Genomic DNA, 26,395 nt, shown 5'->3' on the forward strand with positions numbered 1-26,395 from the left:
GGAGCCTGTGCTCCACAACGGGAGAGGCCACAACAGTGAGAGGCCTGCGTACCGCAAAAAAAAAAAAAAAAAAAAAAGAAAAGAGGAACTGTTCCAAGCAGTGTGACGATCTTTAAGAACAAGGTCAAATTTGCAAGTGCTGGCTACAGTAATCATTTCCCTCCCCCAAGAAAACAGATCTTTTCAGCTGAATATCAAATGTTTATTCTTTAGTTTCCTACTACTACAAAAATGTCTTTCGTAATTAGCTCCTCTTAAAACCAGTTTTTATTTCACAGAAATTGTATTCTTTAATAATTCACTTTGAAATGTACAGGGCTAAGGATGAGGATGCTTCAGGGCACAACTTGGACGATCAGGAGGAGCAGGCCACACGAGAGTGGCCCTCCCCACTTGACACCCACGCAGAAACCTGCAAACAACTCAGAGGACACCTCTGCCAAGACAGCCAGGTTGCCCAAGTCAGCGAAACACCGTACTTGATTCAAATTACACGTTCAGTACTGTACTGTACATATCCAGCATTACACATGCTTAAAATAAGTATGTATAATGACATATCAGGCCTCACTTTTAAAGTAAACTATAAGCAGGCAACTACAAGTTTTAAAACTACTAAATAATCCCTTTTCTACCTAAGTTGAAAATATTGTTGCATACACATTGGCTGCTTCAGAAGCCTTGGGTATGCAGACAGGAAGTGGAGAAAGTATTTCAGCTAAGAATAATCACATGTCACATGTACTTAAGAATCTTCCAGCTAAACCAAATTCAAAGGAAGACTGCTTTGAAGGGCCAGGGTCGGTTTCCAGACTGAATGGTTTCTAGGAGACGGAATCATACAGATGTTCCTTGACACATCTGTGCTTCTTCACAGATCCTGGAGGAAAATGCAGGCAAACCCACTCTGGTCCCCAGGGTGACTTCAGCCTTTGGGGGCAAGAGCACCTGTTTGTCCTGGCTAAGCGGAGTTTCTCAATTCTGGGAATTCCACCCAGGTCTGGATGGCTGCTCCAGGCTGATGGGGGCTGTTTCAACCTATAAAGCCCAGAGGCAGCGCGGCTATAGTTTGGCAGTGACCTCTAGGAACTGCAGGTTTCATGCTGAATAGATCATGGGTTCTATCTCCCAGGACAATGTTTGACAGTGAAAGATGGATTCCTTTGTTTGCTTGCAATTTTAGCATGATCTCCAAAACTAGCCTAGCTTGTAATTAATAGCACCATGAAAACACAGATAACGGTAGAAAAGAATACCAAAAAATGAAGTCACTTTTGATTCTGGGCAATGTTTCCTACTACTGGTGTCAATGAGTCAGCAAAGTAAACCATTTGAACTGAATTTGGGAAAATAAGATATCTTTCTGGAGCAAAAAATATGCTTATTTAGGGAGAATATAGGCAAGTTATATTCACTAGGCTGCAGCTATATATATGAAACTAAGCAGCAGAAGGAAAAAATGTAAACATAGCTCCCAACTCAGCATGTCTGTCAAGTACTTATGTGGAAGTATTTTTAAAAGGAAAATTGAGGGCAGAAGAAGGCACCTAAATTGCTTGTGCAGTGGTCAACTGGGGTTCAGAAGTTGGAGAAGAGTACTGTGTTCCACTGTATTAGTAGGCTATCCTTACATATCCACACCTCAGAGATAAAATTACTGCAGTTTTGAAGCATCTCCCTCTACTGCCTGATTATAAAATACTCCTCCCTACAGAAAGAAGAGGTAGTCTGTTAGTGAAATGCAGACAGACTCTGGCCCTCAGCTGTCCATTTGCTTTGCAGATTCCATACCCTTGACCTCTTTAAAACATTTTTATAGATGTGTTTGTTCTCCTGGCTGATGCATTGCTTAGAAGCAGATCTGAAGACAGGGTTTCCATCCCAGTGAGGTCTGTTTGTTGAGCACACACAAGCTGGGCTTTCTATAAAGCTAGTTGCAAGAGGGTATTTGTTTTGAGAGAACTCTAACGGTACTAAGGCAGTCTGTTAAAATCCCTATTGACTGATATAGTCACTGGTCCAGACGGAACAAAACATCAGCAAAAGATGTATGTAGTCAAATCAAGTCAGACTCTCTGTGGTCCAGGAAATAGAGAATCTTGCTCTTCAAGTTGGAGGGAACTGGCCAGTGAGGCTCATGCCTGGGTGCCAGAGAGTTCCAAATTACGGGTCACATCTGTAACAAAAATTTAGCATAAATTCTTTAAAAGCTCTCCATGTGCCAATCCCCTTCAGCAAGGCTTCCCCTTTCCTCTGCCTCTTGTAAACACGCACACACACATGCACACACACACACACACACACAGGCAAACACATACCCCGTCCAAACTCTTCTTTATGCTTCAAGACCGAGCACCAATTCCACGTTTTCCATGGAGTTTTACCCAGCCCACTCTTTTTTTTTTTTTTTTAATTCATTTATTTATTTATATTTTTGGCTGTGTTGGGTCTTCGTTTCTGTGCCAGGGCTTTCTCTAGTTGCGGCGAGCGGGGGCCACTCTTCATCGCCATGCACGGGCCTCTCACTGTCGTGGTCTCTCTTGTTGCGGAGCACAGGCTCCAAACACACAGGCTCAGTAGTTGTGGCTCACGGGCCCAGTCGCTCCGTGGCATGTGGGATCTTCCCAGACCAGGGCTCGAACCCATGTCCCCTGCATTAGCAGGCAGACTCTCAACCACTGCGCCACCAGGGAAGCCCCCCAGCCCACTCTTGACTCTTTTTGCAAACTTTGTCTGAACTCTACTGCTTTGCAATTAATTGAGGACTTTTAACGCTATCACGTGACTCCACCCTCCATGCAAACATATTACCTCTCCCAGTGACATTATAAACTGAAGACAAGGACTGTCTTAGGTCTTCCCTCCCTCTACCCAATACACATTACTCAGCACGGTGTTATTCACATAATAACAAATATTTGACAGAGGTGCTGAGTCATGCTCTGCCTGGAATTGTTTAGTGTAATGCTGCAGGAATACAGAAGAAAGACCCTGCCTACCCTCAAGAAGGTAGCCCTACACTAGAGCTACACTCTGGCCTACACTCTGGCCATTTTCAGTTACTATTTGTTTACATGTAATTGCAAGATATATGCTAGGCTTGGTAGATGGGGCATGAAACTACCCCCCTCTGATTTCAGCTGCACCACTTCTGAGTATGCTGACTATTCTAGCAAAATAGCCCCACCCTGCATTTCTCTGCTTTTCTGCCTCAGGGCTTTCTCTGAAGGCTTAAGAGCAGCCTCATGGCATGCACAGAGCAAGACTCAGGAACAAAGGAGATTAATGCATCCTACAGGCAACCCCAAGCCAGTGGGGATGGGAGCCGATGGATAAATGCCCCATTTGCCATCCTTCAGAAGAACAATTCTGGGAGACATCTGTATACTTCTCAGAAGTCCTGTGGCCTCTAGCTGAGATCTTAGTAATGCAACCGTCATCTGCTTTTCTGCCCTTCCTGTCTCCCTCTCCCTGTTCCCTCACCCCTTCTTCCTTCCAAATAAACTACTTGCATCCAAGTGTCTGTCTCAGGGTCTGCTTTCAGGGACCCAAATTAAGATAGACACATTATTACAAGCACAGAGATTGAGAGAAAAGATTTTTTTTTCCAATAGCAGAATAATGAAACACAAGCTCTTTGCTAGTGTCAAAGCTATGGTATCAACTCTCTGAAGAACCAAAGAATCACTGAACACCAGAAGAAACATCAATTTCTTTCATCTAAAAAAAATGAGGGCTAAAGGAGATTTAGCCCCTTCCCGCGCTTTAATTCCATGATTACAGGTGTTTTGTGCATCCCTTTTATACAAGTCCTTTACCACTGAGTGGTGGCAAAAATGCAGTGGCTTCTGTCTCATTATACACCTTCCATCACTGCAACCTCAAAGGCATAAGATTTACAAGAATGGATATTTCAGACTTTCTGGGATGGTCCTCAACTTAAGAACACTGCAGTTGACAACACTCACTCTGAATGAAAAAGGTCAAAGTCCCACCTAGCTGACTTCCACAGCCATCCAATTTCTCTAACCATGCACCTTTTTTACGGTGAAATAACAATATCTTCACCAATTTCTCCTTCTTCCCCTTGGGAATACCAGCCCAGATCTTTCTTCCAAATCTCAGTCGAAAACCTTCATATCTTTGTATCCCCCACAGTGCCTCACTCAGTAATTTACACTAAAATGATATTCAATAAATCTCATCTTATGACTTAATGAACTTTTTAACAAGGGAGACTTAGAATCACCCCAATTTTTAAAATATCGATTGGAAGATTGCCTTGATACCATAGGGGTTTATGAACTTTTTGGTTTTTTTAATAGTGGTTTACAAACATGTTTTCAATGAACTAGAGAGAGCATCAATTCAGTTAAAATGAAAATATGACTTTTCACAGAAAATACTAGAGACATTTTCCCTTCCTTTAAAATAAAAAATTAAAATTCTAGGCTTCATGTAAAGAACGCTCTTCCCTTCCCAAGCCCCCATGTGTCACTGTACCTGTGGGTCCAGGCTTTTTAGCAGCGTTCACAGCTGCCATGAACATGTATTCACTATTAGGGTCGTGCATGCTGGAAGGATACTTCTGCAAGAAAAGGCAGAAACGTGGTTTGTCATCTGCTCTTCCCCATCTCCATTCCTGTGGGGGATGTGTTTGTGTATTTGTTACTGTTTTCTATTCTTTGTTGAAGCAGTATGTGACAAAGTGTTATAATGTGACTTAGGCTCCTGACTTTAGGCTAAGTAGGAGAACAATATGAAAAGGGCTTTAAATAAAAACTCTTTCTGCTCAATGTCTTTTCTCATTTATGCCTTTACTGTTCCTTCCCCAGTAGACTTAGACCACGGGGCTTATCTTCCTCTCTTCCTTCTTTATCTCTCTTTTCAAATTCCCTTCTGACACAGATATACGCACTGTACGGCCAACCATCACACTATGGATATACTTGAGGATGCTAACACCCTTGCATAATATGCAAAATGGTATAGGTTCTTTGATTGAGAACCTGTTTTGTGATAGACTAAAGAGAATATCCCCCGGCACAGAGAGATTTTGGTTGTTATTGGTGTCGTTATTCTTTCATCTTTCTGCCTAGCTTTTCAGTGGTTTTCTTTAAAAGCAAGGAGTCCTAATAAGTTACCATGTAAAGAAGCTGACAGTTTCCTTCTCAACTACTGATGGTGCCCTACGAGACTTTCTCACTGATTGTTTTTTAATTGACTGGTTGAGGAAAATTTTGTTTCATCTGCCCTGACTTTGGAAACTTAGAATCAAATTTGCAGCCCACATGTAATAATTTTTAAAAGTCGGAAGCATCTATTTTTATCTTTTAACCCTCCTCCCTCCTCCCTGCCTTTTTGTCTTTCTGTGGCCCCAATTTCCTTATCTTTTTTGAATAATAATAATGACATATCTCTTTGTAAGCCACTGAATTCCTTTTGGAATGAAGTGGCTATAAAGTAAATAAGCTTCTGTTCCAAGTTAGTAGTTTAATTCGTAGGCATATCTGGAGGAAAAGAAATCATCTACCTGTTGATCAAATTACTCTGGCGAGAGCAATACATACTTTGATGAGTAAATAACTGCTCATATTCCTCAGTAAAGCCAGTGCAAGAAAAGATCAATGTTGCTCACCTTTTTTTTTTTTTTTTTTTTTTTTTTTGCGGTACACGGGCCTCTCACTGCTGTGGCCTCTCCCGCTGCGGAGCACAGGCCCCGGACACGCAGGCCCAGCGGCCACGGCCCACGGGCGCAGCTGCTCCGCGGCACGTGGGATCCTCCCGGACCGGGACACAAACCCACGTCCCCTGCACTGGCAGGTTGACCCCCCACCACTGCGCCACCAGGGATGCCCTGCTCACCTTTTTTGTAAGCCAACATGTAAGGACACATCCAAAAATGCACACTACAACAAAAGCCGCACATCCTATGGGTAACCAGAACTTCAGCTGGCAACAAACCTGTGATTCTGGGTTGGAAAAAAATTAAGGTGAGGAAAAACTCTCAGAATCAAATCTCCTCTGTCAGTGCTGAATCACAAGTTCACTTAACAAATTTAAAAGAGCTGTTTAATTAAACAGCTTGCCATGAAGCTTGCCTTCGCTACAATCATGAAACCCAGTAAACAGTAAATAAATAACATCATCTCAGTGTGATAGCAAGGATCCAGAAACTAAAAGCAAAAAGACTCTATGCACGTATATGTCTATAAATGTGGTTAATAGAAAAGACTTCACTATCTATGTTTTTGAAAAAGAATAAGTAGGAAAGTAAAGGTATAAAACTATTGTTTTCAATCATATCACTTAATTCCACAATTCCCAGCACAAAACCCAAACCTTAAACTTTAGGTGAATAGAAGCACAGCCATTAAGCCATGGGTTTGGATATTTCTCCGAATTTTTTTTCCTGATTTTCAATGGCATGTGTGTTTTAGAGACAATGTAACCTATTTCTAACTCAGCAGTCTATATGATTAAATTTCATATTACTGATTAATATAATTATTTTTGTTATTAATAAACATCCTTGTATTGATATATTTCATCATAAATTATTGCCATCAATTGCACCGAAATGAACTCCAACACAAGAGATATTTATTTGTTTAACTGTTTTCATTAGTGAGAAAAATTGTTAAAATGCCTATGTACTCTTAAGTCTAGAAGATTAAAACAATGTCTTACCGTAAATATTCAAATATTCTTTGCTTAGAATATCTACTTGAAAAGGAGGAGGATCAAAAATTGATAGTTTGCAGATGTAATAGCTGGCATGAGAACTGTCCAAGTTATACAGAAAAAAAGAGACACTGTTATTGGATAACTGAAATTGACAGACGTTCAGATTCGTGATGGACACCTTGTCTCCGCTTCCCTTTGTTTTAGTGAGATCACAGAGTATATTATTTCCTTTCAACAGCTGCATTTTAAACTGTTGGACAGTATCAGGGTATTTGCATAAAATTTGTACACCTCCATTGTGAAATATAAACATCTCAGACGTGGCAGAAGCATTGAATTCTCCTGGATAAAAAAAAAAAAGCAAAAGTGACATTTTATGATTCTGTTGACCTAATCATTATATTTGAGCACAAAAGTCATCTCTTCTCTTCATAAAGTCACCTTTATTGCAACAAAATGAAGGAACTTCACAACCAAAAAATAGAACATGAAGGTAAAACTGTGTCTTGGGAAAAAACCTAACCGGAGACTTGTTTATCATATATGAATATATAATATGTAATATATTAAATAACATATTTACATAGTATGAATCAAACAGAAATTGTTCCTGCCTTTGGGCAGATTTCATATTGGAGACAGATGATGGATAAATATGAAGTTATGCACCATAATTCATGCTAGGAATGAAGTACTATTCAAGTAAATGTAGATGGGTTCACATTTTGATTGGAGAATCAGATAATTAATGCCACTTGGAGAAAGTGACATTGAAAATTGAAATTGAAGGAGGATTAGCACTTTAGTCAAACAATGAGAGATTTGGGGAAAGACATAGTTTAGGGAAGAAACATTTGAAAGCACAAAACAGCTTAAACTAAAAATGAATGGTTATATAAGAGTATATATTTACACTATACCCTCCCGCTAGAGAGTGAAAGAACAGATGAATCATTTTCAAATGATAGAAACATGTCTTCTCTGAACCTCATCCATTGAGAACTGAATCAAAGTCTGATGATAAAGATAAAGACCCAGATCTTTGTTTACTTTTTCATTTTTTAAAATAAATTTTAGCTTATAGGAAACCAAGGTTGTTTTTACAAGTTACATGGGGATCACAGAAGAAGGAAACTGAAATGGATTTGGCCTGGTTGCAGATTCTGAGTTATTCAGTTATAAGTTCAAACAACTCTTTGCCTTCCTTTTTCTTTTTCTTTTTTCTTCTTCTTTTTTAATATGACTTTTAATAAGTCTCATGCTGAAATTGTTTGGGAAAAATTATTACCATGACAGTTTTTAGCTTAAATTTTGAAATTCCAGTTTTTATTCTTGAGAAAACTATGTAACAAGTATAAAGAAGTTTTAAGGAAAAATATTACCTACTCCTCCTTTTCCAGTGAAATAGAAATACCATTTGCGCATTTTTGCTCTTTACCTTCCAGACATATACTTATTTTATATAGCAAACCTATTCCTTTCATTCTTCTATTGGCAGCTAATGTTCTATCATAAACATTCCATTTTTTATGTAGTCATCATACTTATCCTTTTTAATGGCTATATAAAAGGGCATAATGTTCATCTATCATAACTTGTTAAAGCATTCTACCAATGTTGACTGTTGGGGTTATTTTCAGCATTTTGATTTTAGGTAAATATTTTGACATGTGGGCAGAATATTTAAAGACTCTGAAAACACTCTGTACCGCCATGTTGCTTTTGGAAAGAACTGTTCCGCTTTATAACAGGACTAGCATTTCCCTCCTGGGTTCACTTGTCACGGCTCTGCTTACACCAGTGTGTTCATTTTATTTAAAATTTACCAAAGCTACTTATTTTTCCTAGTACCTGTAGGCTTTAATTTATATCTCCCATATTGCTAGGGAATAGATTTTCAACTTGGGGATCTGACTGTGAAAACACAAGCTTTCTAGCTTTCAGTATGGTGGTCCAGATTATTCAAACTAATTCCCACACCAAAACAACCAAAAATGCTGAATGAAATGTCTAAAAATATTAATGTAAAGGATTGAAGAGCTGAAAAAAAGAAGAAATTACTAGATTAAATTTGAAGAACCAGAATCCAGAGAGATAAGCAAAGGTTAGAAGTTGCTTTTACTTCGAGAGCGTGTGCTGTTCTCCCAGATTCACACTTCTGTTTTCATGTCTCAACTCCCAGAGTCTGAAAACGAGAAATCTAGTAAAAGACATTCTCCTCAATAAGCTCCTCAAAATCCCAGAGGGCTACATCCTTGGAATACAGGTTAAACCAGAAGTAAACCAGCCTTCATGCAGATCATAGCCCACCTTCAAATCACTTCAGTGGTCCAGAAAATCTCAATAATTGAACTTTGTCTAAGGTGATTTTGGATTATTATTACCCCTAAGCTTTTGAAAGTAAAAATGCAAACTATTGCAGAAAGAAAAGGTTTACATCCTAGGCTTCAACTCATATCTACAAATAATAATTATAATGACAAGCATACCATAAAAAATAATCTGACATGCAAGGAAACAAAACAACAACAGAAAAAACAGACTCCAAAAACAAATACACAATTATATATTTAAATTATCAGATCCCCCAAATAAAACAATTGAGCCTTCTGTGTTTAAGGAAATAAAAGACAAACTTGTAATAATATCTATAGATCACAGGAAACTTAAAGAAAAAAAGTCGACTAATTTGAAAAAGAACCAACTAGAATTGGCAAAAAAAACCACACTGAGATTAGAAACTCAGGAGATAAGTTAAGAGCATATTAGATGGTTAAACAGAGCTGTTGAACTGGAAAATAAAACACAAGCAGATTTTTAAAAAATATGCACATCTAGACAAATCATAATAAAAATCCTAAAAACAGCCAGGGAAAAGAGACTGACTACCTTCTAAGAAGCAACTGTGAGACTGACAGGTGGTATCTCAACATCAACAGTAAAAGTCATGATACAGTGGAATTACACCTTATATCTTTAGAGTACTGAAAGAAACTGTCAACCTAAAACACATTGTCTAGGAGGCTAGAAAAGGTGTATGTAACTTGAGACTTTGATAAATGAAGTATGCATGTTGTGATTTCTTGCATAATGACTAAAAGAATAGAAACAGAATATATAACCCAAATGAATATCTCAAAATTCAGTATGATGCTTCTGTATAAAGGGGAAAAGGAATTGGAATCGGGAAGGAAAACACAGGGTGGAGAGGCTTCTGTGGGCTGACAACGTTTTACCTCTTGACCTGTGATAATTGTAGGAGTAAGGTAGTATGTTTTGTAACTATTCGTTAAATTGTACATTTATATTTTTTCACTTTTGTGAGTAGATGTTTTGTTCTAGAATAAAATAGTTTTCAAGTATAAAGAAGAAAAATAATGCTTGTTTCATTTAAAGAACTGAAGGTAAATATAAGCAAAAGGGAAAGGGGAAAAACTCATCACATGAGAATAGGTGCAACCTACATTAGATTAAAGTGAAAGATAATTTGCATGGGGACTTATTTGTCTGAAAGTAAATTATGTTGCACTACTATTGCTTTGATGCTTGTCTTTACTGTCTATTGCAGAAGATAAAATCAGTGAGCTGGTTCACAGTTCCTTTAGAAACGTTCAGAGCAAATTTCCCAAGGACTTTAGAATGGCAGCGTGTAAACCACAAAGAGATCTTGGAACAAAAGTGTCTGCGGCCACCTTGTGCACACACAGACATAGATGCATTGTCTTCTACTTCTGAAGATGATTTTGTCAGCAGCTTTTTCTCCTTTTGGGCCCACACTATGACCTATAACCCAATGCAAGATGAAATATAATGGTTGGCGGTGCAGGGTGATAGAAGTGCAATGCAGTGGTTCCCAAGGAAACCAGAGGAAAATTCTGGCTTTGCCATTAGCAAGTCTCTGTGACAAGGATACCTCTCTAGACTTTAGTCTCTTCAGCTGTGAAATAAGGAAGTAATACCAAGACATCTTAAAGTTCTTTCCAACATTTACTCTCTATGGATTCAGGATGAGAGCATATCTAGATGAGACCATGAACAACTAAGAGAGCTACTAGTTTGCTGTTGGGTTCTCCAGAGGAGAAATCATGTTTCCATAATACTCTCTCTGTCCCAGCATCTTACTGGGCTTTTCCATGAAGTCAGGAGAAATGAAAATTAATGAGACAATCTTCCTGGCCCATAATAGCTTTTAGGTATGGCAAGGAAAACGCTCCAAGTTTTTCTTGAGCGACAGTGCCATTGACATCAGAGGAGTAACTGGAGATCCCAAAGTGTCATTTCTACTGGACACTCTTAGTTATTCATTTTACCCTTTTTAATCTAAAAACTACCTAGGTCACCTTTTTATTATTAAATGTGGTGACAAGAAGCCTGACTTAAGTGTCCACATACCCGATGCTTAAACTTTCCATCTGGAAAACGATTTGGCAATTCTTGGTCTTCTATTTGAATGTTTTCAACTAAAGGAATCAGATAGGGGATTTAATCAATTGCTTCATGATTACTTTGGCACCTGTAGAACAGATATGCTCAAATACCTAATCACAAAATCTCCTTAGTCTTTGATGATATTTGAAAAATAGTATCAAAAGGAGATCATCCCTATAATCATGACTAAAACATTTAATGGATAGACAGACAATTTAAGAAAAATCTGAATATGTTAGTTCCTTATAACTGCTGAAGCAGCTAGAATCTTTTCTGCACATTCCCTGGATGTTCTTATCTCCAAGTCTAATATTCAGTCAGGAGTACTGGTACGATAGCACCATTTTTTATACCCTGTGTCTGCTTTGACTGGGTGTCAAATCTCTTTGGTCAGTTCCCCTGTCATACCAGTAGTTGAAAATTGCGACTATTCCCCTCATCAATCTCTTTCTTCTTGTTCTTTCTTCCCTTATATCAAGCTTAAAATCACTGCACATACCACTTTTTAACATAAAATTATCCTCCAAAATATCCTCTCACACTATCTTTGATATGTTCCTCACTCTCCCTACCATAACCATCTCCATTTCCAATCCCCATAAGCTCTCATATACAGTCTGTACATGTTTCAGACATCCTGTAAACACCCCTACCTTCACACTTGTGTTTCCTGTAACATGATTCAACTTCTGCCCAGCATCATACACAGCCAAGCCTAGCAAACACACAAATCATACAGCAAGTCTGTCTGATGACCCAGACAGATTAGATTATTTGTCCGAGGTCACACAACTTCTTGGGCAGATGAAAGATTTGGGGTACAGTCTGAGGTTGAAGTGCCTCTAGCAACAACAAGAGGAAGTATAATGGAAGCAGGCAACCACATGAAGCTACAAAGTGGTCACTATAGACTGAGTCTTAGAGGATCACTGTTGAAATCCTTCTACAGGAAGAAAGTCTAATTTCCTGCCCCTCTCTTCTATTTCCAGTAGAATCTACCCATTTCTCCATCTAAGCTGCAACTGGTCCAAACCAGCATTATCTCTCTCTGGGATGACAAGAGCTTCCTAACTTTCTGCTCTCACTCGTGCCCATTCACCATCCACTCTCCTCAGGGAAACCAGAATAATCTTTATAATCAGATAGTATACTTGCCCTGTTTATAAAACATCCAGGGCCTTCCCATCTCATTTCAAAGAAAATCTAACTCTTTACGCTACTTTCCATGACTTGCGTGATCTACCCTATCCCGCTAACACCATTTTATACCCGTCACTCACCACACTGCAGTCACACTGTTCTCCTTTCTATTCCTCAAACACAAGAAGTTGGTCCCCGGCGCTTTGAATGTGTTGTTTCTTTGCCTGGAATGTTATCTCTGATTTTCACGTGGCTGCTTCTTACTTCTCCAGCAACCATTGACCACTCAATCCAAAACACACCACAAGTCATTTTCTAGCATATTACCTGAGGTTGCTGTCTGCTTTGTTTTCTTGTTTACTGTCTGGCTACCCCACTATAACATAAGCTTTAAAATGAGGGACCTTGTTGATTTTATTCACAGATTCATCCCAAGTATCTACAATAGCACCTGGTAAGTAGTAAGTCACAATAAATATGTATTGGATGGTTGGATGGATGAATGGATATGGAGATCTCAGTGATGTTATAAATCTGGGGAGATAAAGCATAGACTATAGAATATAAGAATCAAAAGGGCTCTTAAAAATTATTCAGTTAAGCCTTTCATTTTAAATTGTACCCTTAAATTTATCAAGCTAAACTGGGGCCAGAAAACTGAGTATCTTTCCCAGGATTACATAGCTCATAGCTGGGACACGATCCCAGGGTTAGCTACAGCATGTCGCCTTTCTTCTGCAGACAAGTACGTGCAAATATACAATCAAGTTCAAAAGACACCTCCTCAACTGGGATGTCAGGTTCTAATGAATATTATCTGGCTGAGCTATAAAGAAGCACGTTCTTTAACTATTATAAATATCTACCAGGTTCATAAAGACTTGTTTAGATGGTTGACTATTCTCTTGGCTCTTTTGTGTCTATAGAAGGGAAGACATGTTTAAACCTGGTTATTATTTGTATCCTCTAAAGTGCAGAATCATTAAATTTGCCCAATGGATGTCCAAGACAGGTGCCTCTGAACCAATGATTGTTTTAATACATCCAGATGTTTCATAACCAGAGCATGTTAGTGATTTGCAATGGAAACACCATGCTATAAAATTTAGCATTTAATGCATTGCTAAAAACACAAACAGGAATATGTTCTCTTGAATCCTGGTGATGAGTCTAAAAATCTGAATATTCAGACTTCATTTTCGCTTTGCTACCATATCTGTTTACTTCTTGTTGGTGCTCCTAGATTATTAGTACTCTGGAAAATAGCTGCTATATCTTAATCACATTGACTACCATGTCTAAAGGGTGCAATCTTTCCAATAGAGGTTCAAATCTGTTAACTGCTGCTATGATTTTTATAACATTACTGTTGATGTCAGTAGACTAAGGTTTCAAGAGTAAAATCAGAATGTTTATATCAGATGATTTCTTTAGATTTTCAAAATTTTTAAAAGATAAAAGCATTTGCATATTCTTTGGGGGGAGCTGTTAAGAAAAAAATCTCTGAAGAAAAGGGTCATTCAGCTGAGAATCGCATTATGATTCAGAAGTTTATTTACAAATTGATTCTTTTACGTCTAAACTATTTCATTTCTTCAGTGTAAGATTGTCTTGATAGAACCCATCCTGCCAGGACTCTTTATAAGCAATTGTATTATGCCTGGTTGAAAATCTTTTAGCAAAAACACTTAGAAAACCCACACAGTGAAGGGGATATTAGACTGATCAGCAATTTCACTTTATTCTCCTTAACTCAGACTTCTAACCACAAACCTCCACAAAGGTCTGAGTGATCGAAAGATAAGAGTTCCTGAGTTTGCAATTATTGATAGTGTTTATTAAAAATATTTTCTGTAATCCAACAATGATAAGCTTTAGCTTAGCACAGCACATGAATGTGACATAAGAAGTGAAGTTCTAAAAATTGCAATGTTTATATTAAGGTTTTGTTACATTTGATCTTTTCCTAAGAAATTCTGGCATTTAAAAAATATGCTTTCTACCACTTTTTTTTTTTACCTCTCATAAAACCACTGTCATTTCTTATGCGTCTACTAGCTAAAACGTTTGGAATCCTGATTAGCAGATTTTTATATATGCATAATTTCTATATTTACATTATTACTCAAAGGCATCCATAATCTAAAGTAGTGATTGAAATCGGTAGCAAGGGTAGGCAAAATAAACCCAATCCCAAGTCTTAACATTTGCCGAAAAGGAAGTCAAAAAAACATGAAGAAAAAAAGTAAGGAGAAGGTTAAAAAGGCAAAAGACTCTGAGCACACCTGCACGTGCACACGCACGCAGACACACACACACACACACAATGTGTGACTTTTTTATTCTCCAAGGAACTCTGTAGAGGAGGTAAAACAACCTTTGATGCTCTAAAATGCATAATTTTTTAAATGAATGATTGATTTTCTCCTTGTAAAAACTGATTTTCTTTGTGAAAATGGAAAAATCTCAAAGGTGTTGTAAAACTTTGTAGTGATATTTACAAAGTAATTAGAATAAACTCTACTCTCTACTCCAGTAACCCACACCTTCATCTCCAGCCCACTCTTTCCGTTGGCTTAGTCCCTTATTTCCAGTTTCCTTTCAATATCTCTATCTGGATGTGTCCCCTGACACATCAAGAGTAACATTTCCAAACTGAACTCAGCATTCACTCACCTAACCCAAGTCCTGTCCTTTAAGGCATCAGGGCCTCAGAGTCTTCCTCATTACTCCCTCTCTCTGACGGTCCTGATCCAATTGGTCACCAAGTCCAGTTGACTCTAGCTCATGGATGGTTTTTCCCCATTCCTATTGCCAAACTAGGACTTTTTCACATCTTCCTTCATCTGTGGAAGCATCTTCTTGACAGGCCTTCTCAACAGCAGTCTCTCCCTCCAAATCCATTCTCCATGCTGCTTGCAAAATTGTGTTTCTAAAAAGCATTTCACTGCCCAGTTTGAAAATATTCACTACCTTCTTGCTTATGAGGTAAAAAAATAAATCAATTTTCTTGGAATGACACAAAATCCTTTCACAGTCTCAGGGACCATATAGCTTCAAGCTACGCCATACTTTTTGGCCATTACTTTCTCATTGTTACTTCTGTCCCCATAGACTAGAATATCCCATTACCCCTTTATTTGCTTAGAAATCCTCATTCATTCTTTAAGAACCACTTTAAAGAACCGCTTTGTCCCTGAGACCCCCAGACAAAGACTCCTATCTCAATGATTTCAATAAAGCTTTGTTTATACCAATATATTTATAATGTGTATAAGCTTAGATCATAATTATTTTTGTCTGTCTTCCTCATGTAAACATAAGCTTCACAAGGATAAAGACTGGATCATGGTCACAAATAATCCTAGGACCTGGAATATATTAGATGCTCAATAATAATAAATGAATGAATGAATAGAAGAATATCGAAGCTGAGCATGGTTGGTAAATGTCCTGCAATGAGGTGAGGAGGTGAGCAAGAAAAACAGAGCAGGGGATCCAATTTACCGGATAATGGAGGATGCTTGTTTCCAAGTCCAAAGGCAAAGTCTCACACTGAATGATGCCCAACCAATTGTCTGAAGCCCAATAGTTCTGGAGTTATATAAACATCTAAGCTTTCAAAAACTTCCAAATAATAATAATAATTGCAACTTACAAGCATTGCATGTTTCCCATGTATTAAGGTTTCCAATTCATTACATGCAATATATCATTTGATGTTCATAACAACATTTGACATCAGATTTTCTATTTTTATTCCTATTTTACAGATGAGGAAACCGAGGCTTGAGTAACTGGCCCTAGGTCATAGAGGCAAAATGTGGTGGAGCCATGATTTGAACCTAGACAATTTGACATCAGAGTCCACATTTCTAAGGAGCCACTTAGTCCAATGATCTAGTCCAATCCCTTAATTTTATAGAAGCTGAAGCACAGAAGCTAAAGAGACTTGCTAAGAAAAGAGAAGAAAAAGAAAAAGAAGCTTTTAACATTAAGCTAGATTTGGAAGTTATTTTCAAGTATTTCTTTTCCTTCAAGATGTATTGGGTGTATAATTGTCCCAAATACTTAAAGTAGTATTTACATTGGTGCCACATATGTATTCTATGACTGAAAATGTTATTAGGCACCAAAAAACATATAAAAATTATTTATTTGATGTGAAAATGCATTGTTTAACATACCTGTTTCCCTAGACAGCCTCATTCATGGATCATTGTGTGTTGAGCTGCCCTGTGTACTTAAACCTGCAACAAAGTCTGGGTCCTTGCTCTGATGGGATCTAAATTCTTGATAAGTATTCTGTAAATTATCCGCCTGTAGAAATGTAAAAAGATGTATTGACATCTACAAGAAACTCTATTATAGTTAAATGAGAGCAAACAGGAACTACTAGGAGATTTTGCTTGTCTTAGTACAAAATGAACAAAACTTGAATTGTGAGTGCAGTAGAGGTTTTGTTTCTTGATTTTTTCATGAATGAACTTTTTTCCGTGCTAAGCCCTAGGAGAGTGTAAATGTTGGCTATAAAAGTTTGATTTCTCGGGCTTCCCTGGTGGTGCAGTGGTTGAGAACCTGCCTGCTAATGCAGGGGACACGGGTTCGATCCCTGGTCTGGGAAGATCCCACATGCCGCGGAGCAACTAGGCCCGTGAGCCACAACTACTGAGCCTGCGCCTCTGGAGCCTGTGCTCCACAACAAGAGAGGCCATGACAGTGAGAGGCCCGCGCACCACGATGAAGAGTAGCCCCTGCTTGCCACAACTAGAGAAAGTCCTCGCACAGAAACGAAGACCCAACACAGCCAAAAATAAATAAATTAATTAATTAAAGTGCCCTTAATTTTAAAAAAAAGTTTGATTTCTCATATTCAAAAAGGTTCCATTTAAGTGATTCTTTGTTGCTTGTTGGAAGTACCATGTCTATGGCAACACACTCAGAAAAACAAAAGACTCTTTCAGAATTAGTGGTTGACTGACTCAAAATTCTTGAGTCCATCACCTTCCTTTAAAGACAAACTGCTTCTTCTTAGCTTTTCCTCATGCAAAGTAGATGCAGCCATCAGTATGTTATACGAGAGCCAGAGGAGGTTCGTAGCCCAATTTCTGGCTCTCTTTTTAAACTTGCCAGTCTCAGTCTGTTTCAATCGACCATACAGGCCAAACTGGAAAAAAAATTTCTTGTTGACCAACAGCTTTCATTTGTGTTACATGTTTTCTACATATTTAAGTTCCACTTTCCAAAGTATAATTCTGAATTTTCCTGAAAAGGTATTGAATGCCACATTCTTATTTTACTTAGAATGACGAAAACGTGTCATTTAATAGACTCAATTTATTAGAAGAGCAGTAGCACAGAGATGCCATTTATGGAGTAAACGGGCTCTTTTCTTTGGGTATTGAAGGCTACAAATGATTGGTATATATGTGTGTGTGTGTGTGTGTGTGTGTGTGTGTGTGTGTGTATACATATATATTTATATATGTATATGTATGTGTATGTATATACTGGGCTTTGAATTTGCAAAGCCCAGTACATCTTTTTATGTATAAAACTTATATTCTTAGGACAGGGAGACAGCATAAGCTGTGGGTTTTGCTCAGTTTACAACTGTGAATACTGAGGCCAATTATTTTTTACGTCAAACAAGTCTATGGATACGCAGTGAGCAAAGCTCAGATGAGAATTGAGGTCCTCCCTACACACCTACATTTTGTTTCTACCAAGAATGGGAATATGCTGCTAGCAATTTTAAAACTATAATATTCCATTTCATCTGAGGGAGTTGTTAACAGCCATGGCAAGTTATGAAATTCATTTTGCTCACTAATGATGAAAAAACAAGGATCTCGAGATCTTACATAAAAATAATAGGCATGTCTAAAAAGAAGGAAAAAAGACAAAGAAATAACTAAACAATTACTGGGAGAAAATATCCCCGAAATTAAAAAAACCCCAAAACACCTGAAGTCTGCAGATTGAAAAGGCTCACTCAATCTCAAGCAATGTTAATGGAAACACTCACAGAATTAGGCATATCCTAGTGGAATTCCCGAATTCGCTTGTTGAAATGAATAACAAGATTCTAGTGATACTTTGTAATCTACTTGGAAAGTAATGAGAGGCAGACTAACATGGAACTACTCACGTGCAACCCTAGAAGCCAGCATACAGCAAGTGAATACCCAGAGACTATTAAAAGAGTGCAATCCAGGAATCCTACTCCCAGAAAAGATGTTAGTCACCCATCAGAGTAAAGGAAGACATCTTTACCCATGTTGGAATTCAGAGTTTGAGGTATCTGAAGAAAATAATGGAAGTCTTCTGATCATTGGATAGGAACAAGGATGACAAGACAGGAGCAGATGGCAAGAGTGATGCTGCCGCTGAAAAAAGGTGAAGTGAGTGTAAAGAGTTCTTGAACCAGAAGAGAAACACTGTCAGAGGAAATTTAGCAATGATCTGCAACTACAGGTTTTCAGTTATTTCAACAAAACCCATGTATGGGGCACGGGTTCACTAAGGGGAAAGCAAGAGAGTGAAAAGAGAACATTCCAAAGTTCTCACGTCACTGCGGGGGATGGGAGGTGGGGTAAACACGTCAAGCAAGGCTACTGTCATTATTTACTTTACTACAATAATAAATAGATATTCAATTAAGCTGCTCTGAACATGATAATGAATTAGTCAACTAGGACGTGTGGTCAACCTTCCAAATTACAGAGGGAAAGAGGGGAGTTAAAAGAAACTTCCTCATACCAACAAAAATAAAAGAGAATACCACAACCAAGGAAAATAGAAATAATATTGAAGGAGTGAAATCAATATAGGCTTCTTGTGCTGAGTGAGAATGCCCTGAATTCATCTATTGAAAGAAAAGATGGACAATGTGGATTTTTAAAATTCAGCATGAACACTGGAAGGAGGTGCTGCGAGGGGCTTAAATGTCAACTCAGCTCCGCAGGACTCTCCCTGAGCTCTGGGGAGGGGCAGTTGCTGGAAGCGCCAAAGGGCTGTTGTTTTTGGAGGCGATGGAGTTCAGGAATCACTGCTTCAATGCCTGGGTGACAAAATCAAGGCTCAAAATGAGCCTGAGGGTTACCCTTCCAGCTTCCACCCTGAACATATTATTAGACATGCACATTTATTAAACACCACCCAACCTTGGTCATTCCCACTCCACTGCTTTTAAAGTGGTCTTTCCCAAACCAGAATTCATCAGGTCACCCGCGTGGTCTCCATTGCCCATAATGTCTAGAAAGAGTGTCTTCTAAATGCAGACAGAGTGTCTCATTTTTCTCAGATCCTTTTACAATTAAGAGCCTCCTATTGTTCCAGAATCATTAAAAGAAGATGACTTTGCTAAGTTTTACACTGAGATCAATAGAAGACTGAGAATCACCAAGATTTCTTTCCTCTTAACTCACCAACCGAATAACAAAACTGATGAGAATTTCTCTCCTTTGAGATTCATGTTATATCTCCACTACTTCAACATGGTGTGGAAAGAATGTGGATATTGGAATCAGACATATTTGAATTCTAATCTTGGTTCTGCCACTGATTACTAGGTAACCAAACACTTAGCCTTTCCTGGTCTGAGATTCTTCAAACATTAACTGAAAGTAAGAATGCCTACCTCTTCATGGGATGAGAAAGCCTACATAGTTGGGAGGATTAAAAATATGCCAAAGGAAAGGATCTGCACGAGCTTAGTTGACTTCAGTTTGGTTCTTTACTTTGCATTTAGAGCCTTTAAAATGGTAGTTGCTGGATACATGCATTATGGTGATATTTTGAATATGAAGATTGTTCAAGCAGTTTACTATCTCCATCTAGCCATTTGTGTGCCAGTTTTGCCACCTGTCAAATAGGATAACAGCTTGCCCATGGCATGGTTTTCTGTTGATGAGGGGGAATGTTGGTTTTATTCCATCAGAATCCAAGATAAATATCATTCCAGAAGTATAGTTCATTCATCAGCTTAATCTGCCAACTAGAAATAATTCCACCTAGGCTGGATCAGTCCTTCCACAGTGGTAACACCATTGCTAATTCAAATCTCCTGAGCATAATATCACCACCATAAGTGCCTAAATGGGTTTGGCATATTGGTTGCTTTTTAGCAGTACAAACCCTTCAGTGACTTGAACCAATGTTCTTGGAAGAAAATCCACAATCCTTCACATGGTGCATATGGTCTGAATGGTCTGGTCTCTGCTTTCCTTTCCTGCCTTATCTTGCACCATCCCCAACCCCTTTCCTCTCTGTACTCAGGCACATCCACTTTCTTCCAGCTTCCTGACTTACTTCATGCCTTCCTGCCACAGGTCCTTTGCACTTACTCTTTTCATGATATGGGATGTTCTTACCCACCATCCCACCATTCTCCCCATTTATTCCTATTTGTCCCCCAAGGCTTAGCTCAAGTGCCACTTCCACAAGAGAGACTTGGATGAACCCATCCCCCAACCACACCTCCACACCCACCAGTCTATGCAGGTTTCTTTGTTACATCCTCTGACAGAACTGAGTTCTGCCTGTAATTGTCATTCATTCATGGGATTATTTGATTAATGTCTCTCTCCCAGCTATTCAATTAGCTTCATGAGAGCAGGGGCTGACCTGGTTTTGCTTATCATTGTACACACATCAGCTGGCACAGTACCCCCTGCATGGCAAGTGCTTGGTGCTGAAAGAATGGATGAGTGAATGAATGAATGGTTATCAATTCCAAAGCTATTCCTTTGTTGCTCATGCAGCTAAAGGATTTCATTGGGTTGTATAAAAGCCATAGTTTCACAAGCAAGTGGCCCCAAACTGCCCTTGGGACCTTAAGTAGATTCTAATTCCTCATTCCTCTTTCCTCTTTATTTAAGAGCATTGGAGCCACCTTGAGCTACCACAAGATCAAATATTTGACCAATACATTTTTGTTTTTTAATTCTTTGGAAAGAAAAATAAAGTCTATTTTTGGTACCACTGCAAAACTTATTTCTAAATAAAGTTACACCTACTAAAACTTCTGTCTGCACTTTTAGTGTGAGTAGAACTTCCCAAGGTAATATAATTTCACTTTGCTTTTTCTCAGCCTCAAGAACATGAGGCTCAGACTTAAAGATGAAACAAAAATAATAGAAAATGTACCAAGTAAGAAGCAGCAGAAATACATATTAATTTCATTGTAGGTAACATTATTTAAAGTATTCAAGTAGAGTGTGATATATACCAGGTAAGAGAAAGAATTGAGGACTTCAGAATGATTTTTTTAATGTCTACAGAGGCTAGGGAGTGTTTTTACATCATCCACTACTCTGTAGCCTTTTAGAAGGACCTTGACATTAGTGTCAAAAAAACCTCTGTGGCAGCCAGGGCGTTTCTGACAAAAGACCACCCAGATAAGATTAAAATCAAAATCCTTCTTTTCAAAGCCCTTCCATCTTATTTTCTCCTTCAGAAAGAATCCCCAGTCCAAATGCCAGGACTACTTAATTTTCATTCTGTTGACACAAGTCATTTTGCCTTTCATCTCTCTCTGAGAACAGTAAGTCACTCTTCTACTTTATCCACTAAAAAGTAACTTCAAGCAGGTAATTTAAAGTTTTAATGATCCAACGAGACATTTTTCTTCATCTTAAAACAGTGACATAAACGTCCTTGGCCATGGACTTGGGCTCTTCTCTGAAAACAAACAAACAAAAAAACCCTTTCTATTTGGTGCTTAACTTTTCCAATTGGTTTTTCTTAATGTTCACTTGAATTATAACTTAATAATAAGTATTCAGTAGGTCACTTACCTGTTAGAACTTCAACTTGGAAGCAGAAGAGAAAGAAATACCAGAGATCTAACTTCATGTTTGCCAGAAACGAACACAATTTTCTCCTTCAGTGCTTAAAGCTGCCAGTGAATTCATGTCCTCTGCTGTTTTCTGTTTGCTGGAAAGGAAGTGGGTTTTTTTGGGGTTAATGTAGTGTCACACTTACCATCAAGGCAGGGTGGTGTCTCTTAATTGATGTCAGTGGCTATATGGCATTATTGCTCATGGAGGTGAAGCTTAATCCATGGATTATTAATGATTTTGAAGACAGAGGAAAACTTTACCCTCATTTCAGTTCCATGAAAAGAAGTGAAAGAGACAATGCCTATTCTTTTCAGAACCACCCTATTCCTCTGAATCTATAGTTTTGGGCATAACATGATCTAAAATTAACCACATGATAAATAGCATGTATTTTGACACATTTCTATCTTATGCTATGTGCTCCAGAGAGAGAAAGCCTTTGAAATAAGTCAAGAAATAAAAGCAATTGCAACAGAACTTAAAATGATGATACTGAAAGAAGAGCAACATAGGAATCTAGGAAAGAATATTTACATGGCATTCATTGTAGATGGTAATTTTCCAAGTGTTAGAGTTGGTTTTAATCTAACTTAAACCTTGCCTTACATAGTACAGCAGAGTCTGTAGAAATCAGGGATTCTACACCTATAGCCTCAGATGAAAGCAAGAAAGCTGAAGAGCCTACCCATGGTCTCTCTATCCATGCAGGGAGATAGAGTAGACAAAAACAACAGTAATAATAATATAAATAATTATGTTTATATGTATATAAATGTTTTACATGAAATAATACATGTTAATGTAAAGCATACATAAAGTTAAATGTAAAATAATATGTATAAAATATGTGAATATAGCTAATATTATATTTATATTGTTTCACATTTATGTAGGTGGATTATTTGTATATGTTTATATGATGTCTTATACATGTATTAATTCATTTAATCCTCTTAACCATCCTATGAGATGGGGACTGCTAGTCTCCCCATTGTACAGATGAGGAAAACTGAGGCACAGAGTGGTAAGTTACCTGGCCCGAGTCACTTAGTTAGTAAGTGGCAGTGCTTGGATTTGGAGTGTGTGGCTCCAGAGTCCTCACTCTTAACCAAGCAGGTGAAACCAGTCATGCCAAGGCCTGCTGAGCCTACCGCTCAGAGGTCTGAACTGGCTTCCAGAATGCTGGATCCAGGCTGGGTTTCTGGGGAGTAACAGGGCAGGATAGATTCTCAGCCTGCAGAGCTGACATCTAGGTGAGAAGCTGGAATCAGCTGGGCAGGGCAACCAAGATGTCAGTCCAAAATGTCCAGGCTCTGAAGCAGAATCCAGGATGGTCCATAAAAAAGCAATTAAAGATACTGGAGAGTCAAGGGCTTCCAAAGGTAAGGTAGGAGACTGATCCTGCAGTGATTTCCAAGCTTCTGAGGCTTCCCAGGTAACTTTTTTAGGGCTCCTGGGCCTCCATAGTGGATGTGAAAGAAACCATTTGAAGTGTAGAACCTGAGCAGTACAGACTGGGTCATGAGGTCCCCTGGGAACCTGCTACCCGTATTTCCTTCCTTTCCCTTCTACTCTGCCCTGACAGCATCAAGAGTCCCACTGACATTATACTGGAGTCCTTTCCCAGCAAAGACAGGCAGTAGAGAATAACTGACTTTTTCTAACCTAGTTGTGGCCTAGCTCTGGACCTGAGAATAAAGAGATTTTACTTCATTTGATAAAAGCTGCTACAAATTCTAGAGCTTGGCTGCAGTTATGCAGAGGAAAATGCGGGAGGGAATCTACTAATGAACATTTATTGAGTATGTACTGTGTGCCAGGTACCGCGCTTCACATGAATTGTCTCATTCAGTTCTCACAGCTACTCTCTGAAGTAAATCTCGTCATTATTCCCATTTCCCAGATGAGGAAACTGAGATTTAGAGAGATTAAATAGTAGCTCAGGATCACACAGCTGCTAAGTGATGGAGCCAGGTCAAACACAGACAATGGAACTCAGTGAATTCCATGCTCTTATACTCACAGGCGAGCCTTCATTTATCTGGCCAGAAATTACTGGTGACATGATTTTTTGGCCTCAGATTTTGGTGGAAGAAGGGCACTTAGTTCCTAGATGAAGCTCCCAAATATCTGAATGCAAAAGAGATTTCCTAATAAAATTTAGGTGCAATGATTCTATCTTGGGGGAGAAAAGTTACACAAATTATGGTTGAGTTCGCTTTAGTTCAATTGGATATGCGTGTTTTTGTTTGACAGGGATCTGTTTGAAACTGATGTTGAAGTAGAGCAGGGCCTGTGCCTATGTAGATGGAGCCTTGTAGACGGAGCCTTATGTCAAAGACCCTTCTAAGGGATCCTTCCCTTTCCTCCTTGTCTCAAAAATCTCGGTTCAGAATACAATTACTTGTGGTTTTGATTATTCAGAACTACTCTTCATGTGCCTGGAAAACAAACTGGGCAGAAATTTCCATTCACCCCACAGGAAGCCCTTTTTGTTTGCTTTTATTTTTTTCACTTTTTCATTCCGTGACTTAAGAGGGTTTTGATTTGTGTGTGCAGATGCCTAGGGTGAGGGTGGGAATGGAAAGTCTGCTACATTAAAGATGCTGTGTTTATTATTACTTGCTTTGCGGGCACCGGAGTTGGGGAGGCTAAGTGCTTGCTTGTTTGAAGTTCCACAGGTGAATATCTTTCTTCTGCTTCGCTTGAAACTTGTTGAGACCAATAATCACAGGTGTAGGAGAGCCCACACACCAAGGCCACTGAGTCCAAACAACAGGGCTAAAAGGACCCCCAAAGTATCTCTGCTTCAACTGAACTTGGCTTGCCCATCTGAAATAGAAAGGCATTGGAAGAGAAGGGTTCTTCCTAATAAAAATTATTTCTCCTCCTATGTCCCCAGTTGTTGGGTGACACCATCATCCAGTCAGCCAGGAACCTGTGTGTCAGCCCTCCTGGCTCCACTAGTTCACCAAGGAGCCCTATAATTCTACTTCCTCACTCTCTGCCAGGTCGTTTTTCTTCGCCTCTTGTCTCCAGCATCTTGCCCCTGCTCTTTCTGTCCCACTCTTGCCCAGTTTCAATCTGTCTCCACACTATAACCAGAGTAAGTCATCTTTGTAAAATGTAAATCTAATACATCTGCCCCCCTGCTTCACACCCTCCCCCGGCCTCCTGCCAGATAGATAAGGCACCCAGACTCTTTACAAGACCCTTTACAAGAGGGTTCCCGTGAGCCCCGTCTCCTGCCTCATGTGTTCCTTCTCCTGCAACCACCAGGAGCCCTCCTCTTGTCCTCACTTCCCCTCCTCACCACCCAAGCCGCCCTTCTTCTGCAGAAATCTTACCAGTCTTCAGGTCTTTGCTTACATGCCCACCAATTCATCGAAGAGGCCTTTCCTGATCCATTTACTCCATAGCTAGCGTCCATCGGGTGCCTTTTCCTCAACCCCATAAAGTCCCTCTGTATCCCCCATCCTAAAGTTCATCATGCTACTGCAATGGCCTGTTTGCTTCCTTACTGGGCTGTGAGTAGCATTAGGAAAAAGACTGAAGATGCCTGTCTGTAGCCATGTCTTCACCGCCCCACACAGTGCCTGGAGCAGAGTAGATGCTCCGTAAGTATTGGTTGAATGAGTGAGTGTTGGAAGAATCCTTGACTTTTGAAGGAACCATGTTACCTCAGGAACCATCACCAATTAACACTTTGCTCTTTGAATGGTTAATCTGAGGGCATAAAATAGTCAAATTTGTTTGTATTTCACATTGAAATTAATTCAATAATATAATCACTAATGATACTGATTTATCTCTTATCTGATCATTTGTCCATCCCTAATCATCAAACAAAAGAACATTCCATTTTAACAGCCAGATAATATTTTCTCATTTAAAAGTTATTAATCCATCCTTAAAGCCCAGAAAACTAATTGCACGTTTCCATTAATGGTGAAAAAAATCATAGTGTAAGATGTGACTATAAAGTGATATAACTGATATTTTTAACAAAAATACCTCAACTTGGTCACTTTGGCAACAAGGCCTCCATTCTAATGATGGTGCCATTGCTCCAAACATCACAAAGCACCTCTCTGGATCCCATTCCCTCCAGAATCTCCAGGGTTCTGGTTCCCTCAGTCCCACCTTTTACTCGTGCCTTTCAATATCTCTTTCCCTTCCATTTATAAACATGCTAGAAGCTCTTCGATCATTAACACATACAAACACATTTCTTCAGACCCTGCAACCCTGCCATCAACTTCCCTCTCCTTTCTTAGTAAAGAGAAGACCACCCT

General features: G+C 38.9%; 1 protein-coding gene across 2 annotated transcripts; it reads right to left on the reverse strand.

Moving 5' to 3' along the window:
* Positions 1-1,824: 1,824 nt before the first annotated feature.
* On the reverse strand, positions 1,825-22,188 carry ICOS (inducible T cell costimulator). Of its 2 annotated transcripts, XM_029225739.1 has the most exons (4): positions 22,056-22,188; positions 6,691-7,029; positions 5,866-5,972; positions 1,825-4,642 (listed from the first exon to the last, which is right to left on the reverse strand). In XM_029225739.1, exons 1-4 carry the CDS (start codon positions 22,111-22,113, stop codon positions 4,448-4,450), a joined length of 699 nt encoding a protein of 232 aa, XP_029081572.1. In that variant the 5' UTR covers positions 22,114-22,188; the 3' UTR covers positions 1,825-4,447. The 2 variants fall into 2 exon arrangements, with proteins under 2 accessions (XP_029081572.1, XP_029081571.1); XM_029225738.1 differs by lacking the exon at positions 22,056-22,188 and adding an exon at positions 16,443-16,703 and having other exon boundaries at positions 1,825-5,972.
* Between the last annotated feature and the right edge of the window lie 4,207 nt (positions 22,189-26,395).

This window comes from Monodon monoceros, unplaced genomic scaffold, assembly GCF_005190385.1.
Source record: "Monodon monoceros isolate NGI ecotype Baffin Bay Population unplaced genomic scaffold, NGI_Narwhal_1 Super_Scaffold_16, whole genome shotgun sequence".
NCBI classification, from domain to species: Eukaryota; Metazoa; Chordata; class Mammalia; order Artiodactyla; family Monodontidae; genus Monodon; species Monodon monoceros.